Source organism: Microtus ochrogaster, linkage group LG2 (assembly GCF_000317375.1).
Source record: "Microtus ochrogaster isolate Prairie Vole_2 linkage group LG2, MicOch1.0, whole genome shotgun sequence".
NCBI classification, from domain to species: Eukaryota; Metazoa; Chordata; class Mammalia; order Rodentia; family Cricetidae; genus Microtus; species Microtus ochrogaster.
The window spans coordinates 40853062-40869873 of NC_022028.1; the positions used below are offsets into that span (position 1 = coordinate 40853062).

At 43.5% G+C, this 16812-nt stretch overlaps 1 protein-coding gene across 1 annotated transcript; it reads right to left on the reverse strand.

Moving 5' to 3' along the window:
- Positions 1-886: 886 nt before the first annotated feature.
- Positions 887-16302, reverse strand: Cdk1 (cyclin dependent kinase 1). Its single transcript, XM_005360153.3, has 8 exons — positions 16135-16302; positions 13757-13819; positions 9314-9470; positions 7862-7985; positions 5501-5671; positions 3715-3878; positions 3285-3426; positions 887-1189 (listed from the first exon to the last, which is right to left on the reverse strand). Exons 2-8 carry the CDS (start codon positions 13791-13793, stop codon positions 1091-1093), a joined length of 894 nt encoding a protein of 297 aa, XP_005360210.1. The 5' UTR covers positions 13794-13819; positions 16135-16302; the 3' UTR covers positions 887-1090.
- Positions 16303-16812: the final 510 nt, after the last annotated feature.

The window sequence follows — 16812 nt, forward strand, 5'->3', positions numbered from 1 at the left end:
GAAACCCCTAGGCTGGCCTCCAGCACTGGGGTTCTCTAAACACTTGAGGAAGTTTCTGGAAACTGCACGGACTGAAAACTATTCTAGTAAACTTGTTCCCTCCGTGTGAGACAGAAGCTGCTACAATCAGAGCATATCGCTACAGGAACTTCCCTGACTCCAGCGAAGGACAGAGGACAAGAGTCTGAACGCTTATAACCTGAGCTGGTGAAGAAACAAAACAAGTCAGCTCAGTCTTTAAGACCCTCCAAGTATTGAACTAAAGCCCTTCAGCCCTCCCATTCTGAGATCAGGCTGCTTCAAGAGTTACACTAAACAACATAACTTCCAAAGTGAATAATTTCAGCTAAATATTTGGACAAGGCCGTTTTTAGACGCTGCTAATAAACAGTGCTGTCAAGAGTTTCAGCGGTTTTCCGGTTAGACTTGGAAGCTCCAGCAGCACTCTAACCCACCTCTGACCACGGACGGCACAGGAGTCCAACTGGACAAAGCTTTCGCAACAACCTAAAAAACTATCCTTCTACTCTCGACAGCCCTTGGTCTCTAGCCAAACAAATCCTGGCCCACTTTGGTGCAGGTACATGTTGGTTTTATGGTACTAAAAAGCCCTGATATCTCTCAGATCCTGGCCTTCTCATCCACACTTAAACACAAGTAGAAAAACTCTACGAAGGCAGATTATAGTCTCCATATGGTAAGAAACTGACAAGACTCCAATACCCAGAGGACAAAGGTCCTTCAAAGCACGCGAAAGCGAGCGCAGCTCCTAGAGTGCACTGGCCAGGTGCAGGAGCAGCTGCTGAGTCTGGGATGATTCTCTCCACAGTTCCTCACAGCAAGGCCTACTTCTGGGACAGTAACAAACAGCCACCACAGTGAGATCTACACATATACAGAATTATTATATTTAAATTCATATGGAATATTTACATGTTAATTAAGTTATATGTATGAAATTAGGAAAAGTCCAGGTAATGGTTTACAAACAAACAAACAAACAGAAGAAAAATATACAAGACAGGAAGAGAGCCAACAGTAAATGTCACTACGTGGCCCTGCCACAGCAGGCAGGGACTTCCACAGAAAACTACATCTTCTTAATCTGATTGTCCAAGTCATCAAAGTACGGGTGCTTCAGGGCCATTTTGCCAGAGATTCGTTTGGCAGGATCATAGACAAGCATTTTCTGGGAAGAAAAGGAAGAAATAAACTTAGAAAATGAGCCCTTTAAAAAATCCCATAAGCCTTAGCTTCCTCCAGCAGTGAGCCATGCAAGTAATTATAGTGAGTGCCTGCTTAAGGGAACTTCCCCAACTCACTATCAAGCCTGCCTTCTACCCTCCAAGATGCTCAACTCACGGACGTTATAAATTATAAAATAAGCACTCAGACAGTTTTTAAACCAAAACATAAATTTACAGATTATCTAGTTAATTACATCTACCGTGAGAATTTCATATCCAGCTGGTATTCACAACGTTCCTGAAAAGGTGGCAATCAACTATTGTGTTACATGATACAATGCTTGGCCAAGACAGTAAAGGAAAAAACCCACAATGTGTTTTTATAAACACAGCTACAATAGATGGATTATTTAAAGTATACGTATATACTCTAGAGAGAGTATTTGATCTTAAATTTGTTCATACATATTATCTTTATAGAAAATTAAATCAATAAGACTAAAAGCCAAACCCACCCTGACCAACAGGCCTTTGAATTAAAATGTAGTGGAGGAAGACCTTAAAATTCATGATCCTCCTACCTCTACCTCCCAAATGCTGGGATTATAGGCAGGTGCCATGACACCAGGTTTGTATGCTGCTAGAGACCAAACCCAAGGCTTTGTGCATGCTGGGTATGATACTGGCATGGCTATACCCTTAGGCCTGACAGATACCTTTGCTAACTAGTTACCACCTAAACTCCTGCATTCATTTAGGATTTTATAAGGCTTTGAGGACATGTCAGTTAATCCTCAAATATGCTACATTCTCCACATTAAGATCCCAAGTCTCTCCAGTACATTAAGAAATTTGTCCAAATCAGGCAGCACTCAGGAGGCAAAGCTAGGTGGATCTGGCCAGCCTAGTCTACATAGCGAGTTCCAGGACGGGCTCCAAAGCTAAATAGAGAAAACCTGTCTTGAAAAACCAAAAGGAAAAAAGAAAGAAAAGAACTTGCCCAAATCTGGAAACAAAGGGGAAAAAATAAACTGAATCCTGAAGCCAAGTCTAATCAATAATCCACAGTGGCTTCCAACTGTGGGAAATTGTGCTTCTCAGGGGCCAGGTAAAGATGCAGACACTGCTGACCATCACACACTGCTGTCTTCCAGAAGAGTGCCGAGGACAAAGACACTGCCACACAAAGCTCAACAGGGACAAGGCCACAGCAACCATTAGCTAGGTCAGGGTGTCAGCTCCCCTGAGGAAACTGGTGTACAGGACTGACTTTTGTTAAGTGAAGTGAAATTCTTTACATTCAAAGCTTGAGAGCTAAGGATGTAATCCAGTAGAATTAATGGCCATCCTCCCTACCTCCCATCCATGACCCCCAGCACCATAAAACAAAGAAGCAAACATGACCAGCAGACTGGACCCAAGATACGGAATGTTCCCAAGTTGACAAACAATACCAATACATGAAATGTGTATGGGCTGCAGAGTCTGAACAAATCTGAACTCCATTTGGTGGTACAATCTATAGATTATAATGGAGTTGAAAGACCAACTGGAATGTATATTTGAATCCTTCTATAAATTAAAATTTAAATACTGCTCTACCTAAAAATATCCTAAAGCAGGCCTTTAACAGTTACTGTTCTTTGCATAATTTTTTAAAGGAAATAACTGCTATCTGGGTGAAGCAATGTAACCGAAGAAAAACAAAATTACAGTTAGTCTTTCCGAGGCTTTCTAAGAGAGGAAACTAGGCCAGCCCTGAGAAACGGCATTTACGCTGTAAAAGCCTGAATAACTCAAATTATCAAGCAGTTGTCAACATAGTGCAGTATGGTAAACACACAAAGCATCCAGAAAGGAGTCATTACAATTCAGCAACTACTCTGGGCTAAAAGGGTGTGCGAGCCCTGGCCTGCTGCAGCGTGTCCACCACCAGGATGAGAAAGTCTAACACTCAGGACCACTAGCGCTTCCCGCCTCGAAGGCAGCGTTGCCAGGGGCATCTAACTCCAGGACTCTCCTGCTCCATGCTCAGTCACTCCCGTGGGTCACTGTGAACATACACTACGCTCAAGCCATAAAGCACAGCTGGCTTACCGAGAGCAAATCCAAGCCGTTTTCATCCAGGTTCTTGACGTGGGATGCGAGGCTCCCTGGCTTCCACTTGGGAAATGTGTTCTTGTAGTCTTGCAAAGACTCTACTTCCGGCCACACTTCGTTGTTAGGAGTGCCCAGAGCTCTGAAAGAAAAACAAAATGAGGGGATGGAGAGATGGCTCAGCAGTCAAGAACACTGGCAGTTCTTCCAGAGGACTGGGGTTCAATTCCCAGAACCCATATGACAGCTAACAACTAACTGTCTGTAACTCGTTTCTGGGGATCTGATACCTTCACACCAATCCACATAAAATAAAGTTAAATAAATTATTTAAAAAAAAAAAAAGAAAAACAAAATGCTATCTCCTACACGGTGCCTTTATTATTTAACCTTACAAACTTTTAATAGTTTAGGTATAAAACACAATTACCTGAAAATCCTGAAGAGCTGGTCAATCTCTGAATCGCCATGGAAAAGTGGCTTCTTCGTTGCCAGTTCTGCAAATATGGTACCTATACTCCAGATGTCAACAGGGGTGGAGTAACGAGCTGATCCCAGCAACACTTCTGGAGATCGGTACCACAGCGTCACTACCTGGTACAAGACAAACACACAGAGTAAGCGTACTATATATAGCTGCTTCAGTGGGCTGGCTTTAGAAAGCTGTGTAGGTCTCACCAGGAGTTTAAGTCAATTAACAATATACAAAATACTCAGCTGAAACTAATTATTTTATTACTAAGTTCTTCCCATTAGTGGGTAAAAACAATGAACATCTTGCTTTTCAAATCATTAAAGTAGAAGGATCAAAGTAGCTATAGCCTGACTAGGCTTCGTGGCACACACCTTTAATTCAAACACTTCAGCACATGAAGGCAGAGGCAGGCAGATATCTGTGAATTGGAGGCCAGCCTGGTCTACAAAGTGAGCTCCAGGCTAGCTAGAGCTACATAGTGAGACCCTATAGTCTCTAAAAACAAACAACAACAAATAGGCACAGCCTGATATGGTCAAAAAATTAAAGCAGAAAAAGCACTAAATACTAATGATGGTTTGGGAATGGTACTGTACAAAGTGCAGATTTTGTTTAAATGTTAACATGGTAACTAAAATTAACAGAAACATTAAGCCAAAAAAATTGATTAGTGATTTGGAACTAACCAACCATAGTAGTATATTCATCAAAATAGTGACTCTGTGACCTCTAAGAACAAGGTCATCAGCAGTTACAGCCAAAGATAACTCCTGTAACTGAAAAATATAACAGAACAGACAAGACAGGGCCGAGAAGGCAGTCAGTGGAGAGTATGTGCAGCCTCTGAGCCCCAGCACTACATTCATGGGCACAGCAGTGCCCACCCAGGATCTCAGCACCCAAGGGGCAGGGCAGGCATCAACAACTACCCAGAGAATGTGAGGACAGCCAGGGCTACAGGAGACCCTGCCTCAAAAACCATAAGAAACAAGGCAGGAAAGGGACAAGGGTCTGGTCACCTGACACCATGGACTCTAGATTCACAACTCCCCAGCCGTCAATGTTCTTGCACTATACAAGTTAATGCCTTTTCATAGGAACAGAGGAGCCCAGTCTACAATCCCAGCTTCCAGAAAGGTAGGATAAGCAAGTCCAAACCTATCTAGTCCAGTGACAAAGTAAGAATACAGTTCAGGGGTAGAACACTTGCCTGGTATGTGAGGCCATAGGTGCAGGGCCCACGGCGGAGGAAAATAAAAACAAACCACATGAAATATCAACAGTCAACAGAACACTGACAAAATTTGATAGGGCCATGGGTACAGCTCAGTAATAGAGCACTTGACTAACATGGGCAATCTCTACACTCCCTCCCTTAACTATAATATAGTTACTGGTTCCTAAATGTATGACAATAATATAGACCTCAGACAACAAAACCTGCCTTTTAGTTAATTTAAATGGCCACAGCAGGGTCCAGTCAAGGGAAACCACAGCTCTGGGAAAGATTGATACAGAGAAATAAAAACCTCAAAAGCCCTACGAGGCCTCTTCAGGAATCTCCCCCCAGTAAGAGATGCCAACAGCTCCAGCTCCATTTTCACAGAGTGGAAACATATCTATTTCACATTTAGTAAAAGCAACTTCCGAGACAAGAAGCAATAAACCGATACTACCACAGCAGAATCTCTTTCCACCCGAGAATTTCTTTCTTGGTGTAAAGACCATAAATCCAGCTTACCTCGTGTGTGTATACTCTAATCGGTATCCCAAAAGCTCTGGCAAGGCCAAAATCTGCCAGTTTGATTGTGCCTTTGTCATCAATCAATAGATTTTGAGGTTTCAAGTCTCTGTGGAGAACTCTTCGGGAGTGACAAAACACAATCCCCTGGAGGATTTGGTACAGGTAACTCTAGAAAAGCAAGTCAAAAAATTAATCATGCCACAAGACTCCGAAATGATCACTGTTTCTGGAGAAATTACGATGCAAAGAAATAGTTATACTATCAAATGACCTTTCAGGCCCCTTTAGACTAGACTTATATGAACTTGTGGGCAGAAAACCCATTTACATACAGTATATGTGTATGGAAATATGTGTTTACATTTACCCACGTGAGCATTTAAAATTTTGTCCCCTATCTTTAGGTCCTGCATTAGCTTCCTGGGAAGACGTTTCCTCAACACATTCACACCAAGTGCTTCTCTCTTGAATAAAGTCTCTCATTTTCATTTCTCGCTCCACACATACACTTCCTCTTTCCTGACTTCAAAGTTTGAAATGAGAAAAGGTGTAAAAGATAACACTGAAGTTCAGTCATAAGCTAATTCTCGTGTGTGTGGAGACACTCGATATGTATGTGCGTGTACACACCCATGCACATACCATGTACCAGGGCAGAGATGGAACTTCCACCTTAGTTTTTGAGGTAGCATCCATCTCTCATTAAACTTGGTTAAAGTTGGTTATTTTGGCCAAACTGGCTAGCCATTAAATCCCTGGGACACACCCTTCTCCTCTGCCCTTCAGGCTCTGGGTTTATAGAAGTACACACTATTACACAACTCATAGGGATGCTGGGAATCAGAACTCAAGTCCTCATGCTTACAACATTAGCATTTTCCCTCTGGTGCCCCAAGCCTTACAATCTAGGGCATTCTCCTGATTAGTGTTTGATGCTGGAAAGCCCAGACCACAGTGGGTAGTGCCACCTCTGAGCTAACATATATGGTTCTTGGTTCTTTAAGAAAGCTCATATATGGTTATGAGCAAGCCATGAGGAACAAGCCAGTAAGTAAGCAGCACCCCTCCATGGTCTCTGCATCAGCTCCTGGCTCCTACCCTGTTTAAAATTCCTATAAGTCAGGATAAGAATTTTAAAGTCCTTCAGTGATGAACTGTTACAAGCCTCCCCAAATTGCTTGGGTCATGGTGTTTCATCACAGCAACAGCAACCCTAAGACATATGTAATATAAAACACTGGCAATGGTGGGTTGCCACTAACAAGTCAAAGTGGGGAAAAAAGGTAATAAAAGGAATTATCTGTGTGTTAATAAAAAGAACTTTGAAATCACTGAACAATCTTAATATAGAAACATCTATGAATGTACAGGCTATGCGTAAATCATGTTAAATATCAAGTAAGATAACTCTAATAAGCCCCTTTACATAAAATACTGAGATTATTTAAAAGATACACAATCAAATTTTGGTAACGATGTAATAAAATAACAAGTGATTTTTTTAGAGGTCATATTGTTCTATCTGCCAAGCTCTTAAATATAAACACACTTTATCCCAGTTCCAAGAATTCATCTTTACAGTGAAATAAAGGGGTGGGCTCAATGCACAAGCCTAGAATCTCCACATTTGGCAGACAGGTTGGAGGATGGGAATTCATGGGCGGCCGCCATCACACATAAGGACAATCATTGGAGCATGGTCTAAGGAATAACAATAACTAAATTACTAAGTAAATAAACAAAAAAATATGGAAATGGTTAATTATTAAAACATTGATGAAACAGAAACAAAAAGGCCAACTAATGTATATGCAGTACATATACAGTGATCCCATAGTTTATATGCATACAAAGCCAACATGACAGTGTCTGCAAGAAGACAGACAGGCAGCTTAGCAGGAAAATATAGCTGGTTGAAGGTTAAGATGCCATTACCTTTTAGACATTTAAAATATACATACATTTGCTAAGCAAAATGCTTGCCTAGTTATACACAATGCCCTGGGTTCAACATCTAGCGCCCCATACAATAAATGATTATATATATATATATATATATATATATATATATATATATAATTTAACTGAAATACAATGTTTTCATTAACTGAAATGTATTTTTCACAGAGTAAGCCCACCTAGCATCAGCCACAGTGTGGCACTTATGTCCTCAGACACTACTTTTTTTCCCTAAAACTGTCTGGTATTGAAGTTAAGATGGGCAAATGATGATCTGTGTGAAAAAAAAATTAAACCTTCTCTATTTCTATTTTCTTACAGGTTTTCCAACATCACCCACAAAACACAAGGATGAGCCCTATACTCAGAGCATATTAATTAAAGTATGTAAATCTTTACCTTAACAAGTGAAGAATCCATGAACTGACCAGGAGGGATAGAATCCAAGTACTTCTTGAGATCCATGGACAGGAATTCAAAAATGAGATACAACCTGGAGTCCTGCATGAGCACATCCTGAAGACTAAAAGAAAACAGAACATGAGAGCCCAGAAAATACCTCTGCCTCGCGCTTTCACAAACACAGTTGCTTGAGAGCCTCACGACAACCAGAAGCTTCTCATCAACCGCCTTCACACTGAAGACTTGAGGAAGGCCTTTCAGGACAGTAAGTTATGTCTTCCTGTAGCTTGTCTTTTGTCCCTAGGATGTCTTTCATTGAAGTAAATGGGTATTAGTTAACCTGACTTTAACAGCTGCTTCCTATTCCCAGCCCCAGCACCAAGTTAGAACCCAGGCCAGGGAAAGAAGCCTATCACCCCAAATGACACAGAGGCAGCAGCCAGGTTAAGGCAGAAGACCTCCAAATTCAAAGACTGTGTGGGCTACAGAGTCAAGGCCAACCTGGGTAATTTGGTGAGATCCTGTCTCAAAATGAACTTAGAGGGCTGGGTGTGGTGGCTTAAGCCCATAGTCCCAGCACTTGGGAGGCTGTTAGAGAACAGCAGTAAATTCCAGGCCACTCTGGGTGAGCTAAAATCTTGTCTCAAAAGTTCAAAACCCCACCAGGCGGTGGTAAAGTGCACCTTTAATCCCGGCACTTGAGAGACAGAGGCAGGAGAATCTCTGTGAGTTTGAGGCCAGCCTGGTCTACAAGAGCTAGTTCCAGGACAGGCAACAAAGCGAGACAGAAAAACCCTGTCTCAAAAAACAAAACAAGGGGCTGGAGAGATGGCTCAGTAGTTGCTCTTCCAGACGTCCTGAGTTCAATTTCCAGCAACCACATGGTGGTTCACAACCATCTGTAATGAGATCTGGCGCCCTCCTCTGGTGTGAGCATACATGGAGGCAGAATGTTGTATACATAATAAATAAATAAATCTTTAAAAAAAAAAATTCAAAACCCCAAAATTAAGACAGCCTGGAATACAGCTCGGCGGTAGAGCACTTCCTTGGCATGGCCAAAGACCTGGGTTCGGTACCAAGTACCACCAGAAATTCTGATGAGCCACTAGACAACTTCCTCAAAGATCCAGCCCAAATGAGCCAATAAAAAATTAAAACATTTCCCCCCACTCTGACCTAGCTACTTGGGGACCTGGGCTCTGAAAATCGGGGCTGACAAAGTTCCTCTTGAAAGGCTTCTTTTTCCCACAGCCACCGTGCCTAGTCCTCCAGCCAACACTAATTCTCAGCACCAGGTCTTGAATTCTTTTGTTCCCTTTATCACAGTCAACAAAAATAAACAGACAATCCCACTCCACCCAGAAACTAAGCACATGTAAAAATTTCCACATTAAAATTCATCTGAAGTAGGATGGGGAGAACTGTTTTAATTCGGACAAAGCGCACCTGACTATATTTGGATGGCGGAGTTCTTTTAATAGAGAAATTTCCCGGATGGCAGTACTAGGCACTCCTTCTTCCTCACTTTCAAGTCTGATTTTCTTCATGGCCACTATCTGGCCAGTAGTCCTGTGTCTACCCTTATACACCACACCATAAGTACCTGAAATGAAGCAGAGATTTTTAAGTGAACCCTTAAGGTATCACATGATAGAAATGCCTGCGATGGTCACCTCACACATACTTAAACACTTCCAAAAAGAAACTGAAGGTCACTACAACCTAACATACACAAGGTTTAGGAATAAAATTCATGGAATCACCCAAGTCTCGCACAATTAAGCTTCCTCTATTTCACCTGTCAAATATCCTGCATGCAATTAAAACATTGTGCAAATTGAAGCTCAGAGAACAATATCAAGAGGAGGCACTGTGACACTTTCAGAAAACTGTAATGACTTATGCCTTCCATGATACTTTTTTTTTTTTTTTATTTTCGAGACAGGGTTTCTCTGTAGTTTTTGGTGCCTGTCCTGGAACTAGCTCTTGTAGACCAGGCTGGCCTCGAACTCACAGAGATCCGCCTGCCTCTGCCTCCCAAGTGCTTTTACACATCCCAAAATGCAGTCAACGGTCCTCATCCAGCAGATGAGAGGAGCAGAGGCAGAAACACCACACATTTTTATTTAGCCCAACAAAGCTGCTACTGCTATAGTAGGAAGTCTCCCTTCTGTTGGGAATGTTGGCAACGCTAACCTGAGTGTCACATGAATGGCAATAGCACAATGGGGTATGGCAGGCACAAGACGGACCTAGCACACACGTGTGCTGCATGCACTTCTCCAGATGTCACAGGTGCCTTTAACCTCGGGTCCAGTTTAAAGAAGTACTAACCCCCTAGCTATATAATATACAGTGTTGAACAGCTTTTCATGGCATCAGTATGACTTCAGCCATGCCTAGAACACTAGGCCTGGTGACACACAGCTATAACTACAGCTACTTGAAAGGCTAAGGCAGGAAATTTCCAAGTTGGAGGTAAGCATGGATAACTTGGTGAAACGTGTCCCAAAAGACAAAGACACAGTACATGCCTGTAATCCTATCACCTGGAAAACTGAGAAAAGGTTAGACCCTGTCTAAAAAACCCAAAGGATTAGAGCAGTTTCCTTCAAACATCTTAAGCCACAGCTTTTATTGGTTCTAAGAATCCATCCCAATGATCAACTGCTTAGAATATTACGCGGTTTGCTCAGCGGCAAGTTGACATCCATATAATCTTTGTTCTAGCATTTGATTTTTTTTTCATGCTGGCCTTGAACTCAGAGATATGCCTGCCTCTGCTTCTGTCTGTAGTGCTGGAACTAAAGGTGTATGCGCCACCATGGCCCAGCTGTTGTAAGATTTTTTTTTTAAAATTCCAGGACAGTTTGTTTTCCTAAACAATTCAGGAATTTTAATGATATTATTTCAAATAAAATCCTTACTATTTTGACCAAATGCTCGGTGACTTTGAATATAACCAAAATATTCCAAATAAAAAGGACTACATTCTGTCTGCAAAGCCATAGTCAATCTATGCACTACGTTCCTTAAGGGTGGATATCTGACTTGTATGAAGCACACGGTAGCTAAACCATTAGCAAGAAGACGCTGTCTGAGCAGTCTCAGCAAGGTATGTATCACTCCAATAAAACATGATTAATTCTTAATTCCTACAGCATCTTCTGTTTCCTCCCAGTGTATTACTTCATTCCTTGGATAATGTGCAGAACTCATGGTTAGCAGAACACCCAGTAAACAATGATTCTTAGACAACACAGAAGTAGTTTTTTTGAGTAACTTAACTCCTGAGTCTTCTCAATGAACGTCTGCAATAGGGCTAAACAAAGCACAACCACTTTACTTGTTAATCACCGAACACTATTTGTTAAATAAATAGTGGATTCTAGGAAATTCATGTTTTAGATTTAGCGTTTTAAATCATTAAATATTGGCGGGGGGGACGACAAACAAGGCTGGAGATTTAGATGTGTCAGGTTTAGAATCCATACTGCCCTTGCAGAGGACCAGGCCCTACACCAGACAATTCACAACCACCTGCAGCTCCAATTCCAGAGTGAGTAACACTCTATGCCCTCTGCGTACCTGTTCAAACCCACACTCACCCACATACGCCTAGAATCCCAGTTATCCCAGAGTAAAGGCCCAATAGCACTGAGTGGTGAAAGCCACAAATCCTCATCAGACAAATGTTTCTGGAGTGCTTACTAATAAATGCCAAGGAAGTCTGCACTAACCAGTGTTATCCAGCTGTGTGATCTGAAGACTGTCTTGCTGGGCATGATGGCCAACAATACACAGGTGACTAGGAAAATGCTAACACAGTAAAGACTTATCTACTAGTTTGAACAGGTAGTTGGTATTAACACAAGAAAATTCTGTGGGCAATATCACCTAGTTTTCAAACTATTTCAACAAGTCAGTTTTTCAGGACAGACCACACAGAACCAATATAGCCCAGCACAGTACAGCAGACAAGCCTCGAGGCCAGACAAGAGCTCAGGAAAGCAGGTGAAGGTGCTCCAGTACCTGAGCTCCTGTAAGAGACGTCGGCCCCGGTCTTCGCAAAGCTTAAAGGACTAAAAAGGAATACTGAGGAAGATGCAAAGGATATGGCCAAATCCCTTCAGTGAGAACTGCAGTTCTCAACATGTGGGCTACAACCCCTTTGGGGGTTGAATGGCCAACCATTCAGTGTCACCTAAGACTATCAGAAAACAGGTATTTGCATTACAATGCACAACAGTAGCAAAACAGTGCTGAAGTAGCAATGAATCCACTTTTGTGCTGGGAGGCTCAGCACAGCATGAGGAACTGTATTAAATAAAGGGTCCCAACTTGAGGAAGGCCGAGAACCACTGAACTAGAACAAGCTGAAAAGTGAAGCCAGCAAGGGATGGCTTTATAAAGCCTGAGCTGAGGGGATCAAAGAAATCCAAAAGGAGAGGCGAGTGGCAGCAAATGAGGCTGCTGAGGAGTAGTGGTTACCATGGAAGGAGACAGTTGTGGAGCTGATGGTCACATTAAAACAGAAAAGCCCAGACTCCCATCTGAATACTACCTGGGTCAATCCTGGCTTACTAACTTCCTGCCTTGGTTTTAGTACCCTGCATAAGTGGGGTCTCTGAACAGAGATGAAAACGGTCCTCAACAGAACCCACAGAGAAACAAGTTCCACCGTTTGCACAGGGAGAGCTAAGTATGACGTCTTGACTCCCGGGGAGAAATATGGAAATTCTGTTGCAGGGCGAGAAAAAGAAAATAGGAAAGGGTTATTTTCATTCCTCATTTATGCCACATGGACCTAAGCATTGTTCAAAATACCACAGAAAGGAATCGAACACATGAAAGCCACTACCTTAAGTCATTCCTGCCCATGGTAACCCCACAGAAAATCATTCAGCTGAGTTTGTCAATTACTACACCCAATTTACATAAAACTTAGGATTTTTTTTGTTTTGTTTGTTTGTTTGTTTTTCGAGACAGGGTTTCCCTGTGGTTTTGGAGCCTGTCCTGGAACTAGCTCTGTAGACCAGGCTGGTCTCGAACTCACAGAGATCCTCCTGCCTCTGCCTCTGCCTCTGCCTCCCGAGTGCTGGGATTAAAGGTGTGCGCCACCATCGCCTGGCAAAATTTAGGATTTTTTTGGAAATACTACTGCTAGTTTGTGTGTGTGTTTGAGGAATAGATTAGGGAGGCAGGATATACTGACTTTGTAGTATAAGTATAAGTACCGCGGTACTTATATGATAATATTTAGAATTAATAAGACTAAAAATGTACTACAAAGTCAGTATATCCTGCCTCCCTAATCTATTCCTCAAACACACACACAAACTAGCAGTAGTATTTCCAAAACACAGGCATCCAGGGTGCTCAGTACCAAAAGTGAGATCAGCTCAGTGGTGTAGTTGTGTGAGGAGGCCCTATGGTCCTTAGCAAAGAATCTGAATAATTTAAACTCTATTAAATGAGAAAGCTTTAGATTATAAGTAAACTATGTCTTACTGTGGCTATGATAAGCACCCAGACAAAAGCAACCTAAGGGTTTATTTGGACTGGGAATCTGGGTCCCAGTCCAGATGAGAGTGATGCTTACTACGGCTTCGCTCCCCCTCTCCACTTACAGTCCAGATCTCAGCAAGGAAATGGTGCTCACAATGGGAGAAGGGCCTGCCCACTTCAATTAATATAGTCAAGAGAATCCCCTACATGAGAACTCAGAGTGACCCCAGATTCTGTCAAGGTGACCACTAACACCAGCTACAACAGTTTACTAGTGCACCTAAGTACAAACGCATCAATGACTGCATGTAATAGATGATTCTGTGTTACACGGGAGCACTGCTGACTTCCTTTCAAAAGGGTTAGACTAAAACCACTCACCTTCTCCAATCTTCTCTATCTTGATATAGTCTTCCATAGTTACTCAACAGGTTACAACAGACCCTAAAATGAGGGGAAACACTGGTGTGATTACATGATACCAATTCATCAGTAAGACATTACATACAAAGTGCAGTGCCTTCTGCATAGCCCAAGTATCAGTTATTCTATCAAAATACTATTACCAGGGTTTAGCAACTCTTGCAGAAGCTATCTGAGCCTTCTCAGCACCCAAGACATTGCAATTGCATATTCTATACAGCATAGTACTTAGCTTCTCCACATGTCACAGACCAAGCACTTCTGGTGAGAAAGGCCTGTCATCCCAGCCACTGAGGGAGCTGACTCAGAGGGATTAAAAGTTCATGCTGGCTAGAACAACTTAGTGACACTGTGTCTCAAAATAAAAACTTCCTACAGTTTGATTCCTAGGACTGAAAGTTAAAAAGTATAATGATTTTAATGCCAGTACATGCTAACTCTACACACTGCTACTGTGCTAAATTTGTACTATTTTAATTCTCTGGAAACCATAAGAATCTATGAGAAGGAAGTCATGCACTAGGAAAGGAAGCAGAAGAGCAAGTTCAAGGCCACCCTGTGGCCTAGTTCACTGCAACAGTCTGGCCTGATTTACTGCAACACTGTCTCGAAAGCAATCCAAGTGCCACCTTAAGGTATAACCACTAGAAACAACATTTATTATAAAACATCCGATTGCTTAAGCAGCAGGAATGCTCAGTCACTCAAGTGAATTGAATACCTTCAAGAAGCAGCCACAGACAATCCCACTCAAGACACTCAAAAGGGAAATGCCAAAAGCACCGTACAAGTATCAAGTACAGTACCGTAGAAGTATCAAGTACAGTGCTGGCTAGTTTTATATCAACGTGACACCAGCTAAAGTCACCTGGGAGGAGGAAGCCTTAATTTTAAAAAAATGCTTCCATAAGATGGGGGCTGCAGGCAAGATTGTAGAGCATTTTTGTAGTGATTGATGGGGCCCAGACCATTGTGGTTGGTGCCATCCCTGGGCATCCCACAGTCCTGGGTTCTATAACAAAGCAGGCTGAGCAAGCCACGAGGAAAAAAAAAAGCTAATCAGCAACACCCCTCCGTGGTCTCTACATCAGCCCCTGCCTCCGGGAACCATGATGGGGACAGTCAAATCAACCCTCCCCTCCCCAAGTTGCTTTCTTTGGGCATGGTGCTTCATCACAGCGATAACTCGAATACAGTGCCATCTTTACAAAATTCCAATCACACTTACAAAGTGTCATGCGCAAAAGAGGGGGAAAAAAAAGAAGCCCTTGCCTCGCTAAGGGTGGGGAAAAAAAAGCTAAGCATCTTTGCCGAGCAAGCCCTTTGCCACGGATCCGATCTTTATGATGATCACTGACTAGCTGAGTTCTGTCCCTGACAAGATTCCTTCCCAAAGTAAAATGAGCCCCCAGGAAGTGTGGTGACACAGCCTGGAATCCCAGCTCTCACGATTCCACACGGAGTCAGTGGCTCAGAAAAATCTCAACTATGCGTATTTTTATGAAATCACAACGGACGAGAAAAATCCTTATTTTTTAATATACATATATAATTTAACCATAGTACATTAGAACTTTTCAGCCCCCTTTGGACGTAGAGCTAGTAGTTAACGCGTCTTCAAAGCTGGGCTCATTTCCCTCCAACATTTTCCAGTCCCCTGGGGCTGGAGCTATTAGCTGCCCAGCGCGTCTCTCCAGCCCAGACCTCCCAAGTGTTGGGGGGAGGGGGATGGGACACACCAGCACCCTGAGTATTAGCTATTTGTTTTTAAGACGATGGGTGTTAAAGAATCAGGGTTCTACCTCTCAGCATTTCTTAGACCGGGTACCGACTGTGGTTGCCTACACAAGCACAGTCCACTAAAAAGAACGATCCTATGTTCTTTCTCGGCTCTGCACCTTGACAGCAATGCTTCTCAACGACCACGGATCAGTTTCCCCCACAGTACCCATCGAGGGCCTCCGAGGGCAGCTGGCGTGGTCCAGCTCTGTGCGCGCACAGGCAGCCAACAGGGCCTAGGACACAGCTTGGCACCCCGCCCACGCCCGGGGCCGGGTGAGGCCCTGCGGGGCTGCAGGACCCCGGAGCTCGGGCGAGGCCCGGCCTTCCACAGGAGACCTCAGGCTCAAGGGAAGCGCTGCCCCTCCACAGGGAACCCCAGGCTCAGGAGAGGCCCTACCCGTCCACAGGAGACCATGCCCTCACGTGGAGGCCTTACCCGTCCACAAGAGGACCCTGGGCTCACACGGACGCCCTGCCCGTCCACCGGAGGGACCCCGGGTTCACGTGGAGGCCCCGCAGGCCCCTGCCCGCACCCGGCCTGCCTCACGCCATACCTCTCTTGTTCCCGCGGCGGCCACCCCGCAGTTCCGGACTGCGCGGACGCAGCGACTCCCGGAGCTCAGAGGCCGAGTGCCAGCAGTTTCAAACTCACCGCGATAAAGCGCCCAGGATCCACCAATCAGGTTAGCCGTAGACGTTCAAAGGAACCAATCGTAGCCGAGCTACGACGGGGCGGGGCTGCCTGGGAGCCCAGAGCGCGAAAGGGAGCGGAAACCGCGGCTGGAGGAAAAGCAGGTGGGCGGGCGCCAACTGACTCTGCGCTCTGCTTTCCTTCCAGTGTCGTCCTACTGTTTCTCGACAGTCTAATTTAATTTTTTCTTCTCTCTCTTGTAATTTCTCTCCAGGAGTAACACAATTCACATGTATTGGATTTAAATAGCTAACCGCAAGAGTGATATTACCATAATATAGAGTCTCTTACTTTTCCTGCTAGCATTTAAAATTACTTTGTGATTATGTTTTTCAAAAATATATATTAAGTTGAGCGTGGTGGCAGACGTCTTTAATCTTAGCACACGCATCAGCAGGCAGACCTTTTGAGTTCGAGGCCGGCCTGGACAGCCAGGGCTACACAGAACCCTGTCTAGAAAAACAAAACCAGCCGGGCGGAGGTGGGGCACGCCTTTAATCCCAGCACTCAAAGAAGGCAGAGGCTGAGGCCCTTAGACCTC

What these genes read in the sequence shown, in the direction of transcription:
- Cdk1 (XM_005360153.3), bottom strand. Translation starts at nt 13,793, where the DNA reads ATGGAAGACTATATCAAGATAGAGAAGATTGGAGAAG. An exon ending in CGCCATCCAAATATAGTCAG is followed by an intron (nt 7,986 to 9,313) that starts GTGCGCTTTGTC and finishes GTTTTCTTTTAG; the next exon opens with TCTTCAGGATGTGCTCATGC. An exon ending in TGGATTCTTCACTTGTTAAG is followed by an intron (nt 5,672 to 7,861) that starts GTAAAGATTTAC and finishes TTGCTTTTCTAG; the next exon opens with AGTTACCTGTACCAAATCCT.